The sequence below is a fragment of the Colossoma macropomum genome, unplaced genomic scaffold (genome assembly GCF_904425465.1).
Source record: "Colossoma macropomum unplaced genomic scaffold, Colossoma_macropomum, whole genome shotgun sequence".
NCBI classification, from domain to species: Eukaryota; Metazoa; Chordata; class Actinopteri; order Characiformes; family Serrasalmidae; genus Colossoma; species Colossoma macropomum.
In genome coordinates, this window is record NW_023494788.1 from 3670956 (window position 1) to 3692675 (window position 21720).

The following is a 21720-nucleotide window of genomic DNA, read 5'->3' on the forward strand; positions in this document are numbered from 1 at the left end:
CAATATAAACCAGCAGAGACCAGTTCACATGAAATGAAATGTGAAACCAAAGTGAATATGTGTCTAGAATTATGTAATATTATCATTTTATACACTGAGGAGTGGATCAAATAATTTGTAGGAAGATCAGTTTCCCTAAAGATACTCAACCAGCCACATGTCCACATTCTGCTTCTTTAGTTTAGCACTGGCGCTACAAGGCTTTTTCCATAAGATGTAAAAATGCCATTACAATTAAGACTATTTGGCACTGAGAATGAATTTACAATAAAATCAGTATCCAGAATCCTTTGCATTCAGAAAGTGATGACTGAACACCTATTCAGGGTTATATTGTGATGAGAAATTACTTTAAAAAGACAATTACAGACTGTTATTTTATAATATTTACTATTTTTTCTGTTTCATATCATTCAGCAAACTCTGAAAATTGTGAATAAATGCAAATATATACATGATAAATATCCAGTTTATTTCATTTACAGTCAAAGCAGCATTACACATAACATTATGACCACGTCCTTGTTTCTACGCTCATTATCCATTTTATCAGCTCCACTTACTATATAGGTGCACGTTGTAGTTCTACAGTTACAGACTGTAGTCCATCTGTTTCTCTGCATACTTTGTTAGCCCCCTTTTACCCTGTTCTGCAGTTTACATGAAATGTGTGCAGGTCTGGGCAGTTTTGTCAACTTCCATGCACTTTCAAAAGCCACCCAAATTGGATGTTAAGCAAAATCAGCAGTTTGTTAACTTTGAATGCAATTGGTAACTTTCATACATTGTGGAGGCAAATCTAGGGGAACAATATGTATTTTGAAAGTGCTGGCGTGCTGTAAATATCATTGGGTTGTGGGGTTTGTGGATGTTTGACATTACAAAATGCTTCACTGCAAGCTGCATGCTTCTACAATACACTGCAGCATTTGGGATAAATTAATATATACACAGCTCATGGGTTTCATCAAAGTCTACAGTTTTCCCATCACCCACCTCCAGATTTCTTTCAGGATTAAGTAGCTGAGTGACCTGCAGCAGGAAAAGGGCCGAACGGAGGCAGAGCAGGACTGAAGCACATGAGAAGGATTTTGGATTACTCTGAGCGATTTAAAGGCTGTGGTCACATTTAACCTTAAGACACTGATATACTTACTCCACATTGTGCAATGGCTGCATTTTGTAATTAAAGTGACTGAGAGATCTCAGTACAGGACAAGTGGATCATGTCTGGGTGCTTAAACAACCCGCTTCCCCTTATATAATCACTTAAAATGATAGTTCAGTGAAAAATTATCCATTTAGCACAAATGTAGTTGATCAGCCAAGACATCTTATGTGTCTGAAGGTTGCTTTCCTTAGTTTTACACTGAAGCTACAGGGCTAATGTAGTTAAGGCATTTACAGCTAATGTAGCCAACAAGTAACTGAAGCTTGATAACTGATTAGGCAGGCAGCCCACATGCCTAAATCATCACACACTTGCTTGCTTATGTGGTTTCTGACACTGGATGGTCTGTTATCTATAAAGATTTGGCTGCTAGTACTGTTTTTAACTATGCCAACTTACTTTTGACCACTTTTATAGAAACAGTACGTCATAGATTTCCAGAAAGCACATTATCAAGACTATTAGAGATTACTGAACATACAGTTAGCACCATGCTAACAAACAGCTATAAGCTTCCATTGCTGAAAAACACAGCACAGCCCAGAATGAATTTTATGCTGATCTAAGTCGGTCTAAGCTGGTTTAGCTGCTCGCAAAGCATGGCCATGCTGGTTGACCAGCTTACCAGCATCCAAAACACAACATATGCTGGTTTTGCTGGTGACCATCCATGCTGGTCTTTTTTTTCTAGCAGGGATGTCAGCTACATTAGCCTCGTAGCTCCAGTGCAGAACTAAAGAAGCAAATTTAAGACACCAAACATGCCCTGATCAGCTATTTGGGGTAAGAGGGAGATTTTTTGCTGTCACTTTAAAGTCAATTCTCAAAATCAACTGAATTGTATGTCTATTTGAGATACTGAATAGCCTGGTGTGTAATGGTTTAGGGTGCAGTTAGCGCCATGCTAACAAATGGCTTTGCGATGCATCAAAGCTCCAGTGCAAAACCAAAGAAGCAACTACATTTTGGAGAAAAATGGTGGAAATTTGATTTTTCACTCCAACCAGCTAAAAAAATATGAATTGCTTCCAGTATGCGATCCTCATGGACACTCCTCATTCACCATGTAGAAAATAGACCTGGCCTGGACACATGCTATCCACACCCATTGTGCCAGCATTGAAAATCTCCTTTGAAGGCATGCTAGCAGAGGTTACCAATCGCACTCATGTCGGAATGCCCTAGTAGGGAGTAGCCTTCAGCCAGCAGTGGACAGACAAACGGTCATATCATCATTATGACCATTGCTCAGTGCATTATTTATAGTAGATTCCAGCATGCCATTCTCTAGCAGTGGACTGCCTACCTTTTTCTGCCCACACAGTAGCCCCGAGTGAGAGGGCAATAAATTATCTTCTAAAATTTGTTCTAATGTTAATGTGTCTTAGATTGCTGTTGTCGGCTTATATGACTTGTAAAGTGCTATGTAAAACATGTTTTACATCGTTGTATTCTTGTAATATTGTTGCAGGTACAAAAACAAATGTGTTATTACTGCAGTGAAATAATGACCGCAGTACAAATAAAAGCACTTTTCCAAAAAACACTAAACACAAAAAGGAATTAGGAACTGAATGTTATTGACTAAAATGTAAAAAGTACATTCATTTCCACAGATAAACTACTGTTCAAAAGTGAAGAATCGCTGTTTTCATTAATGTGAAACCAAAGTAAATATGTGTATAGAATTATGTTATATTATCATTTTATACACTGAGGAGTGGATCAAATAATTTGTAGGAAGATCAGTTTCCCTAAAGATACTCAACCAGCCACATGTCCACATTCTGCTTCTTTAGTTTAGCACTGGCGCTACAAGGCTTTTTCCATAAGATGTAAAAATGCCATTACAATTAAGACTATTTGGCACTGAGAATGAATTTACAATAAAATCAGTATCCAGAATCCTTTGCATTCAGAAAGTGATGACTGAACACCTATTCAGGGTTATATTGTGATGAGAAATTACTTTAAATAGACAATTACAGACTGTTATTTTATAATATTTACTATTTTTTCTGTTTCATATCATTCACCAAACTCTGAAAATTGTGAATAAATGCAAATTTATACATGATAAATATGCAGTTTATTTCATTTACAGTCAAAGCAGCATTACACATAACATTCTGACCACCTCCTTGTTTCTACACTCATTGTCCATTTTATCAGCTCCACTTACTATATAGGTGCACTTTGTAGTTCTACAGTTACAGACTGTAGTCCATCTGTTTCTCTGCATACTTTGTTAGCCCCCTTTTACCCTGGTCTTCAGTGGTCAGGACCCTCATGGACCCTCACAAAGCAGGTACTATTTGGATGGTGGATCATTCTCAGTACTGCAGTGACACTGACGTGGTGGTGGTGTGTTAGTGTGTGTTGCGCTGGTCTGAGTGGATCAGACACAGCAGTGCTGCTGGAGTTTTTAAACACCTGAGTGTCACTGCTGGACTGAGAATAGTCCACCAACCAAAAACATCCAGCCAACAGCGTCCTGTGGGCAGCGTCCTGTGACCACTGATGAAGGACTAGAGGATGACGAACACAAACTGTGCAGCAGCAGATGAGCTATTGTCTCTGACTTTACATCTACAAGGTGGACTGACAAGGTAGGAGTGTCTAATAGAGTGGACAGTGAGTGGACACAGAGGTGTTTAAAAATTCCAGGAGCACTGCTGTGTCTGATCCACTCGTACTAGTACAACACACACTAACACACCACCACCACGTCAGTGTTACTGCAGTGCTGAGAATGATCCATCATCCAAATAGTACCTGCTCTGTGAGGGTCCATGGGGGTCCTGACCAATGAAGAACAGGGTAAAAGGGGGCTAACAAAGTATGCAGAGAAACAGATGGACTACAGTCTGTAACTGTAGAACTACAAAGTGCACCTATACAGTAAGTGGAGCTGATAAAATGGACAATGAGCGTAGAAACAAGGAGGTGGTCATAATGTTATGCCTGATCAGTGTATAGTTTGGCTCACAGTGTTGGCGTTTCTATGAAATGAAATGCTGGACTGAGCTAATATTAAACGCATTTGCCTGTGGACAGCCGCTGTAGTGGGACAGGTTCCAGGACGGCCTACCTTTGCATGAGCCTGTGAGTGTGACTGGGTGCTAAACGTCTCCTAAAAAGGCGCGCGGTCCTGTGGCTGTGTGATGGCTCCGCTCCTCTGGGAGGTATTTAAATAGGGGGAGCAGGTGAACGAGAGTTTACTCTCACACCGTTTCAATCTCTCTCTCTCTCTCCCTCCCTCTCCTGGGAGCCAGTGTTCCAGGCCTTTTTGTCTCGCTCTCCTGGGTGAGTCTACCGGATATTCTCATTAAGCTAACGATCTGTCCTGCTATGCTGACCTGTTAGCGAAGATACAGCAGCCACACAGTTATTAAGAATCTTGCTCATGCATGAGGTGAATGTACAATGAATATTAACACTATATTAGTTTACAATGCTTGCTTTGCCTAAACATCCCATTGACTTCAATTATGTGCATGTTGAGTCAATTGGTTTTCTGTTTTGGACAAGGACAGGAAAATGCACGGAAATTATTGTCTGTAATATTTAATCATACAATACAGATACAACAGATAGAGATTCACATGAAATATTATATTTTATATTTATGTAATTGTATTCCTTTAATTAACGGTAATTTGTTGCTAATTCTTTTTCTTATTAAATGCAGTATATAAAATGCAGCTAGCGGTTAATATAAGATTTTATATTTCCACTTACCCTAAAGATGCTCAACCAGCCACAGGTCCACATTTTGCTTCTTTAGTTTAGCACTGGCGCTACGAAACGTGGCTAACAGTAGAGGTCAATAGTCACCCAAATCTTTGTCCATAAATACATCCCCAAACTTCTCTCAATCTGCTTGAACTGCATCCGGTATGAGTTCCTGTGTGCTATAAAACCAAACAACACTTCTCTGTGAGGCTGAACGCAGCAGACAGACATTTTAGACAACTCAAAGTCTGCCAGCTGCTTTATTTGAACAGCTTACAATGAGCCCTAAACCACATCAAGAAGTCTACATGACCTTAATGAAGACCTTGATGTGGTTTCAGAGGGTTGAGAAAAGTTTTGGAGATGTATTTATGTAAATGATTTGGGTGAATATTGACTTCTAGTGTTAGCAATATTAGCCTCGTAGCTCCAGGGCTAAACTAAAGAAGCAAAATTTGAACACTAAACCGATCTTAGTTGATCGACTACATCTGGGATGAGTGGAAAATTCTGTAAATTTGATATATTTTCATATTTTTTAACCATTCCTTTAAGTTTTATGTCAAACATAATTAAGCAGGTGCTTGCATTACTATCATATATATGTATAAATGCGCAATTAATGTTGACAATAATTAAAGTTGTGTTATAGACTGTATTATATTTATGTGTATGTATGTTTTGTGTGTGTGTGTGTGTGTGTGTGTGTGTGTGTGTGTTCACAGTTAAGTGAGTAAAGATGTGTGATGATGAAGAGACCACCGCGCTGGTGTGCGATAACGGTTCAGGCCTAGTAAAGGCGGGCTTTGCTGGAGATGACGCCCCCCGAGCTGTGTTCCCCTCCATCGTGGGTCGCCCTCGCCACCAGGTGGGCTCATTAACTCGCTCTCACACACACCCAAGTACTGAAACTGAACAGGAGTATTGACTATCTGGATTATTACATCCTATAATAAACTCTAAACTTCGCTCACTGGAGTCACATGAACATTTAAAACTTTGAGTCTCTCACTGCCTCCACACCGCCTGACACTGTTTTACTTGGCTTTATTTAGGTTTTAGATATTGTTTTACTTTTTACATTTACTCTTTTTTTCACTTTTTACTTCTTTACTTTTTATTATTCTTTTGATTCCTTTTATTTCTTTTATTAGAATTATTTTTAATTATTTTATTATTGTCAATTTATTGTCTTACATCTTCTATTTCTTTTATTTCATTCATTTATGTTTTTTTTTATTTTATCCTTATCTGATCTGTTACTTGTCTCAGTGTTACAGCAGCAAAGGGACAGCAAGGCACTCAAGAAAATAAAAGAAGTAACAAGAAGAGAACTAACAAACAAGTAATTAACCTTGTTAATTACTTAACAAGGTTTTTACAGTTTGTTACTTGTTACTTTACAGACAATATATATTATGCTAAAAAGTAAAAAATAAGATAAAAAATATAAACTCTACCCTTCACAAAAATGAACAATATAAAGGATTATGAATAAATAAAAGCTAAAATATGAAATATTAAACATTAAATATAAAGTTACTATATGGTCATTTGAATGGTTTATTGATTTAATGGTTTAGTGGTACCTTCTTATCATGAAATTTTACTATTATGATTTTTATTATTTTATAATAACATTTGATTTATTTTTGCTACCAAACTTCTCAGTCCCTGATTTCTGTATTGCTCGGCTACATTGTAAATGAGGGTCTCCCTCAGTGTACTCCGAGTTTAAATAAAGGTTGATTGATTGATTGATTGATTGAAAACCTGCACTGAATTCAGGAAGCTGATCCTGTTCTGCTGGCTTTCATGTTTGTATATGTGTCACTGTAGTAAAGCTGTGCCAATCATCATTTCCACAAACTTTATTCTGTCCTGTTCTATTCTGTTCTGTCTATCCAGCAAGATGAAACTGATTCTTACGCCACACCTACATTAATCAGAATCAGAACCACTTTACTGACCACTTTTGTATTGGTAGAATTGGTACTTGAGTAAATTAACTCAAAGGCTATGGTAAAATATGCATATCCCACACACACATATATTTGACTTGTGTGTTATATAAATATATATATATATATATATATATATATGGGATACGCATATTTTACCATAGCCTTTGGGTTTCACTATTTAGACTATTTGGACTTGTGGTGTTATAATAAATATATATATATATATATATATATGTCTGCATGTACAGCAAGGTATTTACTACAGTATTGATCAGATACAACTGTAGTAGGTGCAAATATGCAGGGATTCTGTTAAGCAACATTTTTTAACTTTTAGATCTTAAAAGACTTATGATACTAAATCCATAAGAAAAAAACATATATGTTTCGTTTAAGTTATTCAAGTCTTGTTAAGACAATGAAAATAGAACTAATATTACAGCCATAACAATACTATACTAAAATCATATAACTTTGAAATCACTAAGTAGGGAAACCTAATGAGAGAAAAACATGCAATGCTTTGCTTAGATCGTATATTTGGGCTGGTGTTGTTTTATATAGTAATGAAACCAGAAATACACAAACATTTGTAAAGTGTTCTTTCTGACCAACATGACCAACCTGCAGTTTCTGGCTGTGTCCCGTAGGGGGTGATGGTGGGTATGGGTCAGAAAGACAGCTATGTAGGAGACGAGGCTCAGAGCAAGAGAGGCATCCTCACCCTCAAATACCCCGTGGAGCACGGCATCATCACCAACTGGGACGACATGGAGAAGGTACAACACAACAGGCCTGTTTAAATGTGTCTGTCCTTAATCATCATGATAATAACATGTTAACAAACAGTCTCACACTTAAAAATGATGGTTCTTCAAGGGTTCTTTAGTACAGATGGTGGTTCTATATAGAACCATGAACACTCAAGGAACCCACTGCATGATTAAAGGGTTCCTTGCATTATGAAATGGCTCTTCAGATTGATGGAGAATGTGCTGTATATAGCACCTTTTTGAAAAGGGTTCTATATAGTGTCAAAAAGGGTTCTGCTACTGTTACAATCATGACATTGTAACAATAGAAGAGCCCTTTTTTAAAAAAGGTTCTATATAGCACCATCTTCAGTACATTCTTCTTCAATCTGAAGAACCCTTTCATGTTGCAAAGAACCCTTTAATCATGCAGGCTTTGAGTGTTCATGGTTCTGTATAGAACCATTTTCTTTACTACAGAACCCTTGAAGAACCATGTTTTTAAGTGTGTAGGGTTGGGATTATCATTGGGTTGGGTTTAGGTTTAGGTCTAGGATTAGTGTTAGGTTCAGGTTTAGGATTGAGGTTTAAGGTTTAGGTTTTAGGGTGATTTTAGGTTTAGGTTTTGGGTTGAGGTTAAGGTGAGACTAAGCATTAGGTTTAGGATTAGGCATGTATTTTGGTGTTAGGTTGAGGTTAGGGTTTTAAAAAAGAGTAAACAAAAATGAATATAATTTAATTTAATGCCCATTAAAGACAAGAAGCGTGAGTAGAATTCATCTGCAGTGCATCATCGAAATACAGCCTTACTGAATGAACAATGATGAATGAATTTTAATGTCTGGTCTTCAGATTTGGCACCACACCTTCTACAATGAGCTGCGTGTGGCTCCAGAGGAACATCCCGTCCTCCTGACTGAGGCTCCACTCAACCCCAAAGCCAACAGGGAGAAGATGACACAGGTGCCCACATTAAAACCCCTTTTTCATGATGTCCGACAGCCGGCCGAAATCCCTGAATCAGATCCGCTTTTCTTGCTTTACTTGTGTTTGTATCTAGTCCAGCTGTCAGGTGTTGCTCAGTTAAATGTCCAGGAGCCACTGGCAGGTCCAGGCTCCTGTTCCTCACTCTTGCAACTTAAGAATAACTCAGTCATTTTGTACTATTTTCCATTATAAACTAAAGAATAATAAGCCTTATGATGTCACTTATTACATAGACTACAATGCAAATGGACAAATGGAGTTATTCTGAGGTTTTTTGGAGCGTGTAATAAAAGACGGCTATTTAAGGCGATCAACCACTTTTTGACTGATTTTTTTGGCTAATTACACTTGATTACCCCTGACTGGCTGACTAAATTCATCCTTTGTGTTCGATGATGCTTTCCTGATGAGCTGAGTGGAATAACTGAAATGTATGCTTTATTTGGTTTCAGATCATGTTTGAAACCTTCAACGTTCCTGCTATGTACGTGGCCATCCAGGCCGTGCTCTCCCTCTACGCCTCCGGCCGTACCACAGGTCAGAGCGCCAAACTTTCAGATTAGGATGCTGCTGTTTACAGCTTACACTGTTTAATGATGGATTTTGGAGTGGAAAGTTTTTTGGTTTTTTTTTAATAATTAAACAGTTGCCAACTCTTCTTGTAAAGTTGATGAAGTGCTCACAACCAGACCTAAAAAACAAGTCCTCAGAAACAGTGCTGTCTCGGGCAGAATAATTCATGACTCCGAGGTGTCTCATTAAAAAATCAAATCCTGGAGAGGATGATGTCGTTTTCTAAGCCTCCTGATGCTTTTCAAGTTGTAACATAATACATTTGCTCTGCTTGTGGGAGTTTTCCATGTATTTATCTACCGTTCCGCATTTAGCTGTTCATTTAGTTTGTTTATTTTACAACAGTAAGATTATGTTTTAAATTCTATTAAACTGAACAGATACCTACCAACATTTTTCTCTATCTATATGCACCTTGTGGATTGTATATCTGCATATCGCTGCTGTCAGAACAAAACTTTGCATCTCCAAAATGAGAACTTTACAGGAGAAAAAAAAACTTATTTACTTTTAATATAAGTTAATGGAACCAGATGTTTTTCCAAGTCATTCTGGGCCATTTCTATTGGTTCGTTTACCATGAAATTTCTGCACGATGTAAAGGACAACAGACATTTTCAAATTATGTCAAAAACTGAAAAACAGCAAAAATGGAGATACAAGGTTTAGTTCTGACAGCAGCAGCTATATAGTCACAGTTATATGTTCTCTGTGTTCTACAGTACTGTGAATAAATCAGAGAACACACTTCATTTAATTTGTAGTTAAAATACAAAATTTTCAATTTTCAGTTTCAGAAAAAAATGAGAAACATGCAGAAAATTACTCAAAATCCTCAAAAACTAATATAAAATCAGTATTTCCAGTATTTACTCTGTCCAGTCTTTACCTTTATTCCATCTTCCATTCTTTTCAGGAGACTCACTTTCAGTTTCTCAAAGAATCTGCAGACACACCTCCAAAGTTCAGTCTTAGAAGCTGGTTTTGGCATTTTATGCTCATCATGATCTGAATAACCCCAAACGCATTCAGTGATGTTGAGCTCTGGACTCTTTTCTTATGTAAGCGGATTACTTAATGGCTGTTTTGACTGGAAATTAAATAAACAAAGATGGCCTCTGACCTTTACACAGTACTGTAGGCTTTTTGTATCTTAAATATTCTCGTTTTGAGTTGCTTCAATATTATGTATTCTATGCATGTTTGAAGGTCTCAAATTCGTCTGCTAATAGTAATGCATGTACAAATATGCATATACAAAACCTCATATCTCCAAAATGGTCACTTTACAGGAGAAGGAATGTAAGTCAATGGAACCAGACATTTTGTCCAACTAATTTTTCTTTTTTCTTTTTGGTCCATTTATCAGGAAATTTACACAAAATATAAAAGACAGCAGGCATTTTCAAAGTATGGCACAAACTGAAAAACTTCAAAAATGGAGATACGAGGTTTTATTCTGATGGCAATTTTATACATATGTATATATATATATATATATATATATGTATATATATATATATATATTTATATTTCTGATCCCATAGATTTTCTGATTCTGTTTCTGATGTATGTACAGGTATCGTGCTGGACGCTGGTGATGGTGTGACCCATAACGTGCCCGTTTATGAAGGTTACGCCCTGCCCCACGCTATCATGAGGCTGGACCTGGCTGGTAGAGACCTCACTGACTACCTCATGAAGATCCTGACTGAGAGAGGATACTCCTTCGTTACCACGGGTACCGTTTCACTGTCCTTACCAATAACACTCAAACACTGCTCGGTTACCAACACTGAGCTTCACCCTCAGCAAGACATGCAAAACCTCTCTACGCTGAAAACAGTGACACGTTGAATTTACTTCAAAAGAGCTCACATTAATTAAATATATCACATCAGCATAACTGTTCTGTTTACTTACGTTTGTCAGTAACTGTGTTGGTGTGATGCTGTTATTTATGTAAAGATGATGCACGTGTTCTAATCAAGCCAAAGCCAGGTTCTACAGGTGTGATGACAAAGTGGTCAACCAGGTCTAGTAATTATTTACCAACTGGATTTGGGTCCGTATCTGAATACCTCAGCTATTATCTTTACACATAACATGTCTAGAAAACCTTGAATGTCTGAAATGAAATATTTACAAGAGAAAGAAAAAAAAAAACTTTACTTTTAATACACAGTCGTGTGCAAAGGTTTGAGCGCACCTTGTCAAATTGCATGTTTCTTTGATTTTCTAAGTGAAAATCAATGACAGAGAACACACTTCTGCATTAAAATTTGCAGAAAGGACACATGCATAATCTCCGTACAACAGTGTCTGTGTTTACATGCAAAGATTTTTGCCAATCCGATTGAATACATTCCGATTACAGATTAGGACTGAGGTGTTTATATGTACACACGTGAGTCCAGTCAGAGTGAGATGAGTTTTCAGCTGGCGTGTTTTTAATTGCTTTAAAAATGTCAGACTCAGGAAAACGTCCGTCCCACCGCCGTCTTTTAAAGATCAGAGCATAAACTTCGTCTCCTCTGCAGACCAGTTTCTGCTCCGCCATGTTGAACCTTATAAACTTTCACTATGATGCGACAAACATGATCAGAACGGACTTAAACTTTCCGATAGGGAATGTAATCAGATACAGGAGTTTACACGGATATTATTCTTCTATTTAACAGATTATTTACAGGAATACCCACCTCGTTCAATCAGATAGAGATTGTATTCCGAATGGCCTCAATCGGAATAGTCTAGTATATATGGACGTATTCTGTTCAGATTGAGCTATTAGTCAGATTATTAACGGATTGTTAGGCTCCATGTAAACGTGGCGAATGATAACTATCATGTCACAGACATGTGTTGTTAACATCTGCTTCTCATTAAGTCCTTTGCTTATTTTCTCATTATTATTATTTTTATTATAATACTATCTACCTTTTTTCCTTTTCTTACCATTGTTTGTCTGCCTGTTTACATGTCCTCCTTCATGAATACATTACAAATGTACAAAAGGTTTTAATAGGCCTCCGTTGGTGGGGGAGGGGTGGTAGTGGGCAAAAAATAAATAAATAAATAAATAAAAATGTGCGGAAAGGTTGTTGTTCCCTTTACAGGATGTGTTAGCAGTTAACAGTTAATGTAACAAGATGTAACATGTTTATATTCCCATTGTTAAGAAAACTGACAGGCACTCAAAGGGCAGCTCACGTTCTCAAACGTTCCTCTCTGCATGTGTGATTTCTCTCCACAGCTGAGAGAGAGATCGTGAGGGACATTAAGGAGAAGCTGTGCTACGTGGCTCTGGACTTTGAGAACGAAATGGCCACAGCAGCGTCCTCTTCCTCATTGGAGAAGTCCTACGAGCTGCCCGATGGACAGGTCATCACCATCGGCAATGAAAGATTCCGCTGCCCAGAGACTCTGTTCCAGCCCTCGTTCATCGGTCAGTGTTCACACTCTCTCACTTCACTCAACATGCAGCTCTCAGCATCGCACACTCACTTCACAAGATATAGTACAATTATATTAATCATTTGAAATGCACAGCATAGAACGGTACATTTAATTTTCGGTAACACTTTACTGTAGGATACAGTTTATAAGGCTACATGACACCCACATAACTGACATAGACCTACATAAATGTTTATGAATGCTCATTCCAACAGGCGTCATCTGTCATGAAAGCTACTTCAGCTAACTTTGATCAAAATTGGCAAATGTAACCTTTATAGCAAATGATGCCTGTTGGAATAAGCAATCATAAACATTTATGTAGGTCTATGTCAGTTGTCATGACAAGCTTATGTAGGTGTCATGTAGCCTTATGAACCCTACTCTACAGTAAAATGTAACCTAATTTTCATAATAGAGCATTCCCAGCATGTTCCTATTGAGTTTTAAGGAAAATGTTTAAATATTTTTTTCATTTTTCACAATGTTTGAGCATGTTATTGCTCATTTTTACTCCGAAGGAAACTGTAGAAGTTCCCTTACAGATGTATGTATGTTCTTTCAGATTGAGCTTTTTTATGTATGTATATACATATATATATATGTATATGGAGAAAACCTTGTATCTCCTTTTTTGACTTTTTTCAGTTTTCAACATACTTTGAAAATACCTGTTACCCTTTATTTTGTATGTAAATTTCATGATGAATGGACCAAAAGAAATGACCCAGAATCACTTGGAAAAACGTCTGGTTCCATTGACTTACATTAAAAGTAAAGTAGGTTTTTTTCCTTCTCCTGTAAAGTTACCATTTTGGAGATACAAGGTTTTCTTCCAACAACAGCAATATATAAAATGCATACAACTGAAGTCATGGTGCTAATGCAGTGCTAATGACATACTGTTAGTGCAATGATACAATATTATTGCATTGTAATATTATATAATATTATGATACTGCAATGCATGTCTATACCTTTCATAGACATGCAGAGGGCTTAAAACTGCATCCACTTCTAGGGTTAAAATGCCCTTTTATAACTGCTAGCGCAAAAATATTGAATGACAAGACATCCTTGAGTTATATGAATTATGAATGAGTATTTTAATGTATTCACTTTTTCAATTTTAGCATTACACAGTTATTTACCTGTTTGCTTTATAGATGACTTCTAGATAAGAGTGAGAAGTAAATGTAAAATGATGTTGCACAGAAATACGTCAGTATTCATAACATTGAAGAAGCGCAAAACAGTAAAATAGTAAAACAGAGTTACTTATAATAGTCAAAGCATCCTTTTTTTTCTGGGTCTCACTATGAGATGGAAATAACAACATAACTACTGGAGAATATTGCATCATTGCAGCAACAGTATATCATTAGCACTGCATTAGCACCATTACTTTAGCAGTATGCATTTTATATATGTATATACATACATAAAAAAAGCTAAATCTGAAAAAATACAGATACATCTTTAAGAAAAATGTTGAATTTTTTTTCCCTAAGTGCTTGAATGATGAGTATTTTTAATTTAGCACATTACAGATGGTCATCTTTTCATCATTTCCGTTTAAATAAGATTCCATGAAGCTATTTGAATCAGCCAGGGATTGCTAAGCGGAGCCTAAAATATATTCATTCCTTTGAGCCCAAGCACAAAGCCTGAGCTCAGCTGATGAAAAATTCATGCCATTAATAATTCTCAATCATTCTCCTGGCTGTAGATGTGCGAGCAGCATGATTAAAATCAGTCTGTAGTAGGTGCTCAGTTTCAGACAGGCCCGTCTCGCAGGGCGGAGAGTTATACAGCGCTGCTCCTCGTAGACGTGTGCTAAATGTCTGTGTTCAGGTCTCGGGCATTAGCAGAGGTGACAGGGTGACAGATCACCTTTTGGCGGCGGCTAATTCAGAGCGGTGCGGTATAGCCGGAGGCACCGGCTCTATTTACGGGGCAGATGGTCCTTGGTCTTGACTCTCAACATCAATCACTGCCAGTTCAACCGAGTGAACTGAAAGTACAGACACTTCCAGCAGCTCCTCCTTTAATGAAGTCTTTTGACTTCTATTGTAGTTTTGTGTAACAAGCTTTGATGCGCAGAAGTGCTGAGCCACGAGGGTGAAAGTGACTTTGTTCTCCATTAAAGGGCCGATATCCTGCATTTTTCTACACTTTAGCTTTTTCTTGAGGTCCGTTTACATAGTTTGTGTGGTTTTATGCAAAACTGGCCTAATTCTTTTTTTACAGGACCATTTTTCAATCTCCTTTTATCCCCTACACTCTTAAAATGATGGTTTATCAAGGGTTCTTTAGTAAAGAAAATGGTTCTATAAAGAACCATGAACACTCAAAGAACTTTTTCCATGATTAAAAGTTTCTTTGCATCATCAAAGCATTCTTCAAACTGGTAGAGAATGTGCTCTAGATGGTTCTATATAGAATCTTTTTGAAAAGGGTTCTATACAGCACCAAACCAGGTTCCACTATTGTTACAAGCCAAAGAACCCTTTACTGGTGCTATATAGAACCCCTTTTCGCTAAGAGTGTTGAATTAACACTCAAACACAGGCTGAAAAGAACCATTTGCATGATTAAAAGGTTCTTTGCATCATGAAAGGATTCTTCAAACTGATAGGGAATGTGCTGTAGATGGTTTTATATAGAACTTTTTTCAGAATAATAGCTTCAGAAAGGGTTCCACTCTTGTTACAAGCTAGAGAACCCTTTTTTGGTACTGTATAGAACCACTTTTGCTAATAGTGTGGAATTAACACTCAAACACAGTCTGTTTTTGTTACTGTACCTTTAAGAGTAATATAGTTGTAGACATGTTTGGGTGCAAGTTAACACAAAAAAGATGGTTCTTTAAGGGTTCTTCATTAAAGAAAATGGTTCTATATAGAACCATGAACACTCAAAGAACCATTTGCATGATTAAACGGTTCTTTGCATCATAAAAACGTTCCTCAAACTGATAGAGCATGCACTGTAGATGGCTCTATATAGAATCTTTTTGTGTTCTATATAGCACCAAAAAGGGTTTTGTTAAAAGCCAAAGAACCCTTTTATTGGTTCTATATAGAACCCTTTTTGCTAAGAGTGTCAAATTAACACTCAAAAACAGGCTGTTTTTGTTACTGTACCTTAACTGAACCTTGTGTTACCTTAAGTTAACACAAAAAAGATGGTTCTTCAAGGGTTCTTTAGTAAAGACAATGGTTCTGCAAAGAACCATGAACACTCATAGAACCCTTTGCATGATTAAAATATTCTTTGCATCATGAAATGGTTCTTCAAACTGATGGAGAATGTGTTATAGATGCTGCTATATAGAACCTTTTTGTGTAACACTCTTGTTACAAGCCAGAGAACCCTTTTTTGGTACTATATAGAACACTTTTTGCTAAGAGTGTAGAATTAACACTCAAACACAGGCTGTTTTTGTTACTGTACTTTTAAGAGTAATACAGTTGTATGCATGTGTGGGCACAAGTTAACACAAAAAAGATGGTTCTTTAAGGGTTCTTCAGTAAAGAAAATGGTTCTGTTTAGAACCATGAACACTCAAAGAAAGAAAAGCCTCTTTGCATTATGAAAGTGTTCTTCAAACTGATGGAGAATAAGCTGTAGATGGTTCTATATAGATTTTTTTAAGGGTTCTATATAGCACCAAAACAGTTCCACTCTTGTTACAAGCCAGAGTACCCTTTTTGGTACTATATAGAACAGTTTTTTCCTAATAGTGTGGAATTAACACTGAAACACAGGCTGTTTTTGTTACTGTACCTTTAAGGTTAATACAGCTGTATGCAAGTTTGGGCGCAAGTGAACACATCCTTTACAGAGAACACACACGTGTGCACATTTAATGCACAATTACTGTTTATTTGCTGAATCTAACATGTTGTAAATATGGCATATTCAATATGTTATGTTTTATTTGTATTAATAATTCTGCCAGTAAATGGAAATTGCTATATTTGAGCACTGTGGAGGATTTGCACTGCAAAAAAGGCTTCTTGTCAAGTAAAATTATCTTAAATATAGTCAATAAATCTAATATTTCTCCTGCTGAAATTGTTGTAGGCTTAATTTAAGATGATTAACCTTATTTCTAGACATTTTTTACTTGTTTTAAGTGATTTTATTAAGTAAAATTATCTCACTATGTTGGCAGATAATTTTGCTTGTTGTAGGGAAATGTGCTTGAAACAAGCTAAATTATCTGCCAAGGAAAAGGTGAGAAGTGCTTAAATAAGGTAGATAATCTTAAAATCATTGTCAAAATGGCAAATATTAGATAAATTGACTAGATTTAACATCATTTAACTTGACAAGATGCCCATTTTTGCAGTGTGCTAACTTGTTCCACATTCAGTCAACAAAACATTGGCTGCTCTGTATCATTCCTCACTGAAACTTTACTTCTTATAACCTCAGCATGAACGGTCAGACCTAAACAGTTGTAAAGCTGAATAGATGAAAAGATGTAAATGCACTGGTTTGTGTGACATCACGAAAACAAAGAATTCAAAACAGGTTATATTTTCAGCTTAGTCTCCGTATCTGAACTGTATGGACTGAAGAGTGAATGGAACATTTCTAACTTTAACAGTGTTTACAGACTACATGAAACTTGTTCATTTTTCCATAATACGGGCCATTAAAGTCTATTGGTTGAATGAAGGTAATGAGTAAGATATGATTATTAGGCCTCCTACTAATAACAGACTATTACAGCACTATTGGCTAATCCTGCTGTTGAATTGCAGGTATGGAGTCGGCCGGCATTCATGAGACCACCTATAATGGCATTATGAAGTGTGACATTGACATTCGTAAGGACCTGTACGCCAATAACGTCCTCTCTGGCGGGACCACCATGTACCCTGGTATCGGTGACAGGATGCAGAAAGAGATCACAGCCCTGGCACCCAGCACCATGAAGATCAAGGTAAAGTCAAAGTTTGATTTAGGTTTATTAAGACATTTACATTTACCACAGGTGAAGGTGGTGTTAGGAGTCTTGCCCAAGGACTCTTATTGGTATAGTGTAGGATGCTTGCCTAGGTGGGGGACTGAACCCCAGTCTACAGCATAGAAGGCAGAGGTGTTACCCGCTTCACTATACCAGCTATAAGAGCATTCTAACTTACTGTTCACTGACTCATGTATGCAGAATGTACAATTAGACAATACATATACATTTAAAAGAAACTGATAACATAAATTAGTGATGAACTAATCACATTGTGGTAACTTTTCCAGTATTTATATTGGCCTTGTCTCTGGACAATTGTTTCTTTTTCTAACTGAGCATGAAAATGTAGATGATATTAATTGTTGAATGGAGAAATGATGAAACCACATATATCTCTTAAACAATTATGGTTTTCAGAACATAAATTGAGCATTTCCTAGAATTTAAATAATGCATAACAATTAAACACAAAGTCATTTCGGTGCAGTTTATCATATGAATGAGGCCCGTCATACAATAATGGCAAATCAATAATATAATTCAATATTAAATCTTAGTTTACACACCACTTTTCTGTTTCGTTAAATAAACTCAAAGTGATTTAAACAGAAAGATAAGAAAGATATTGGAGTGATAAAATACCATGGTCTAAATGAAATAACAGCTCCAGAGTAAAATGCAGAGACCTTTTCCTCAAAAGCCTCAAGTGATAAAATGCAATCTTACACTGTTAGAAATAAAGGTTAAACAGTGGTTTTAAGGTCCAACTGTGAAACCTTAAATAAGTTTTTCCCAGTGGAAAAGAACGTATTTATATATTTTCATAATCTAATGTTTTTAAACAGAACAGTAAAATAAAAGCCTGGAGACGAGACGGGGTGTGTGGAGTCAGTACAGCTTAGAACATATCATTTCAGTGGATTATGGTTCAGTTATGTTCCCTGACTAAAGGTACTGACATGTACCCTTCAGGGTACCACCTCAGTGACAAGAGAGAGAGAGACAGAGACAGTTTCATACCTTTTTTCTGAGAGTGTACTGATATTAAATGCATATGTCATTTAATCTGGCTGAGCTGACGTGTAGCTGTGTAGCACTGGCATTAAAGTGATAGTAAACGTTGTGTTTATGAATTACATGTCCTAGTGGCTGTAAATAGGGAGAATGGTAAGGGCCCCGAAATGGATCCCTGTGGAACACCATATTGTGCCCTTTTTTGGTTTAGTTTTGCATTGGCTTACACTGTCTATGAGCATTTTCCACTAACACCACTTTTTATTCCCAAAAGAACCAATGGATGCTTCTTTAAAGACCTATTTTTGTAAATAGTGTGTGGAAAACATTTGTAAAGTTTAAAGTCCACATAATGTAAAGATTCTATACCAATTAAAAGTTTTTTTTTCTTAGAACTGAAAGAATCCTTATTTTTAAGATTGCATTCATGGAGTTTATTGATGATACCGTATTCTTCCCTCCTGTGCAGATGATTGCCCCTCCCGAGCGGAAGTACTCAGTGTGGATCGGTGGCTCCATCCTGGCTTCGCTCTCCACCTTCCAGCAAATGTGGATCAGCAAAGATGAATACGAGGAAGCTGGACCCTCTATCGTCCACAGGAAGTGCTTCTGAAGACCCTGCCTCTTCACAGCCATTGGACTCTGTTTCCTGTCTTCCCTCCATGCCCTGCTGTGCCTCTCCCAGGAACCCACAAAGTGTTGTTTCATGTTCGCTGGAAGTGCCGGTGTTCAAATATTCATGGCCAGACCACAGCAAATCGCTCAATAAAGAGTGTTTTGTGTATTTTCAACCACAGTACCGTACGTGTGATGTTATTGCTGCATTAAATATGCATTGTTCTCATGGAGAAGCTGGGTGACCCCCTCAGGGAGGAAACGGTTCTCCTTTAAGGCCACTGGATGGCAGACTATTGCAGATAATTGGTTGTAGGGACACCATCCAGATACATTATTTATACAGCAGGCTTCCATACTAGTCGTTTATATGTTCAACTATGATTAATATCATGGGTATTTCTTTATTGTTCTTCATTGACAGGATTAGATGCTTTAATGTTAGGTAAGGAGTGGGGCAGCATGTTAGATGCAGGTTGGTAGGTACGTAGATCTCCAAGAGGATGGTTCTATTGTGTTAAATGCTCGCTATTCTCTTAAAGGGCCCAAAAGAACTGAAGTTTGTATGTACACATTTTTAAAGTATCAAAACGTAACATCCATACAGTCCATGTATGGAAATTGGGCTGCAAAAATAGCTCATATTGAATGTTTTTGTGATGTCATAACAACCCGCTCGTGAGCAACACTATTGTTATCCGATTTATATTCTTCATCTCCTTCATTTTTCTTCTGGATTTTGTGTCGTTTTGGAGGTATCGACACCGTTCCAACTTCAAAATGTTTGGTCTGATTGGGAATGGTGTGCTTATATACAGCTTTTTGATCCGACGTACAGTTTTCATACAATATTCATAAAATTACAAATTCTTTTCCATAGGAATGAATGGGGTAAAAAACTGCACGTCCATCTACTATATTTCTTCTGGATGAGAAGACACCATTTCACATATACTACCTCAGGGCAGTCCCCCGAGCACCAGTTCAGTGTTGTTCTGACCTGCACTCATCTGTTTGTCTTTTTTTCTCATACCCTCGTTTCTCCCATAGACTCCCATTCACCCCCCCCCAACAAGCCCAATTTTTTTTTTGTCCAATAGCCACCAAACTGCATATCCTCACTCAGGGCAGCTCCTCAGACTCTAGTGCACAGCGACACTGACCTGCACTCCTCTATGTGTTGTTTTTTTCATCCCTAATTTCTCCCATAGAGTCCCATTCATTTTTGCCCCCAACAAAGCTCTAATGTTTCTTGTTCCTGACAGCCACCAAAGTACATGCACTCACTCAGGGCAGGTCCCCAAGCTCTAATCCACAGCCATACTGACCTGCACTCCTCTATTTGTAATTGTTTCATCCCTAATTCCTCACATAGAGTCCCATTCATTTTTAACAACCACTAGCAACCACTTGGCAACCACCCAGTGCACACCCCTCATGCCATAGCAACTGCCTTGAAACACCTTAGCAACCACCTAGCAACAAACTTCAGCTGCGCAATCACAGCATTTTCTTCAGGAAATGCACAAATTCTAGTTTACATATATTCAACCTATTCAGCATACAGCAATTTAGCCCCGCCCAAATATGTCAGTTATGCAGATATACTGCTTTTTGAGGTACAATAGAGGGCAGCCAGTCATTTACATACATCAGTCTTAAAGGGGCAGTAACAACAGCCTACTTCTAAGGGATAAAGCAGAGGTTGTATAATACAAGTTGGTTTTGGTAAATAAAACCACACATACATTAAAAATGGACCCAGAACAAAACACAGAAAATAGGCCCTCATCGTTTCTGCCTACATTTTATACTGCAGTGTTTTGATTGGCATGATCAGCGTTGTCGTTTCACTCTATGTAGGGTTCCTGCAGTGGTTTTAGCAGGCGAAACTTCATCAACAGCTCTGAACATACTGTACATAAGAGAATCGAGGTCAGCTTAATGTAGGCCAGCGATGTAGCTGCCATTCAGCGGGCAAACTTAAACACAGCACACTCACACGGCAGGAGACAGCCTGCTCCTTTAAACGTCTCAGCATGAGCACAAATAATGATAGAAAAGATCCCTTGCTATTGTCTTTTGAGCTGAACGGCTCCAGTTTGAAGGTCACAGGGTACTTCCGAACACTTTTGACCTTACATAGTGCAGCACATTACATAAAAAACTCGAAATAACTTTGCACACTCAGGGCACCTTTTTCAGAAATAGATTAAAGCCATACATAAATCAAAAAAGCCCTTGTTTACCTGGTTAGTTCACATCTCTGCTCATATTGAGCACAATTTCCTCATATAATATAATTTAAAAGACTAAATTCTTGTTTTCTTATGATCTTCCGTCAAAATGTAATGCCTTTTGCACCACCTCTAAAACGTCTTCTGATTTTTTATTACATCATCGTGCATCAGTGGGTGAGGCAAAATAATATTAACCAATAATATCAGGTTCCACCACCCCCACCTA

General features: G+C 37.5%; 1 protein-coding gene across 1 annotated transcript; it reads left to right on the plus strand.

Annotated features, from left to right (window-relative positions):
- Positions 1-4344: 4344 nt before the first annotated feature.
- Positions 4345-19435, plus strand: acte1 (actin, epsilon 1). The gene is made up of 9 exons (XM_036568080.1): positions 4345-4477; positions 5632-5774; positions 7521-7649; positions 8475-8585; positions 9062-9146; positions 10762-10923; positions 12439-12630; positions 17417-17598; positions 19109-19435. The coding sequence occupies exons 2-9, from the start codon at positions 5646-5648 to the stop codon at positions 19250-19252; spliced, it is 1134 nt and encodes a 377-aa protein (XP_036423973.1). The 5' UTR covers positions 4345-4477; positions 5632-5645; the 3' UTR covers positions 19253-19435.
- Positions 19436-21720: the final 2285 nt, after the last annotated feature.

Excerpts from the sequence above, each read along its gene's own strand:
- acte1 (XM_036568080.1), top strand. The coding sequence starts at position 5,646 with ATGTGTGATGATGAAGAGACCACCGCGCTGGTGTGCGATAACGGTTCA. Across the intron at positions 5,775-7,520 it reads TGGGTCGCCCTCGCCACCAG|GGGGTGATGGTGGGTATGGG; the intron begins GTGGGCTCATTA and ends TGTGTCCCGTAG. Across the intron at positions 8,586-9,061 it reads ACAGGGAGAAGATGACACAG|ATCATGTTTGAAACCTTCAA; the intron begins GTGCCCACATTA and ends ATTTGGTTTCAG.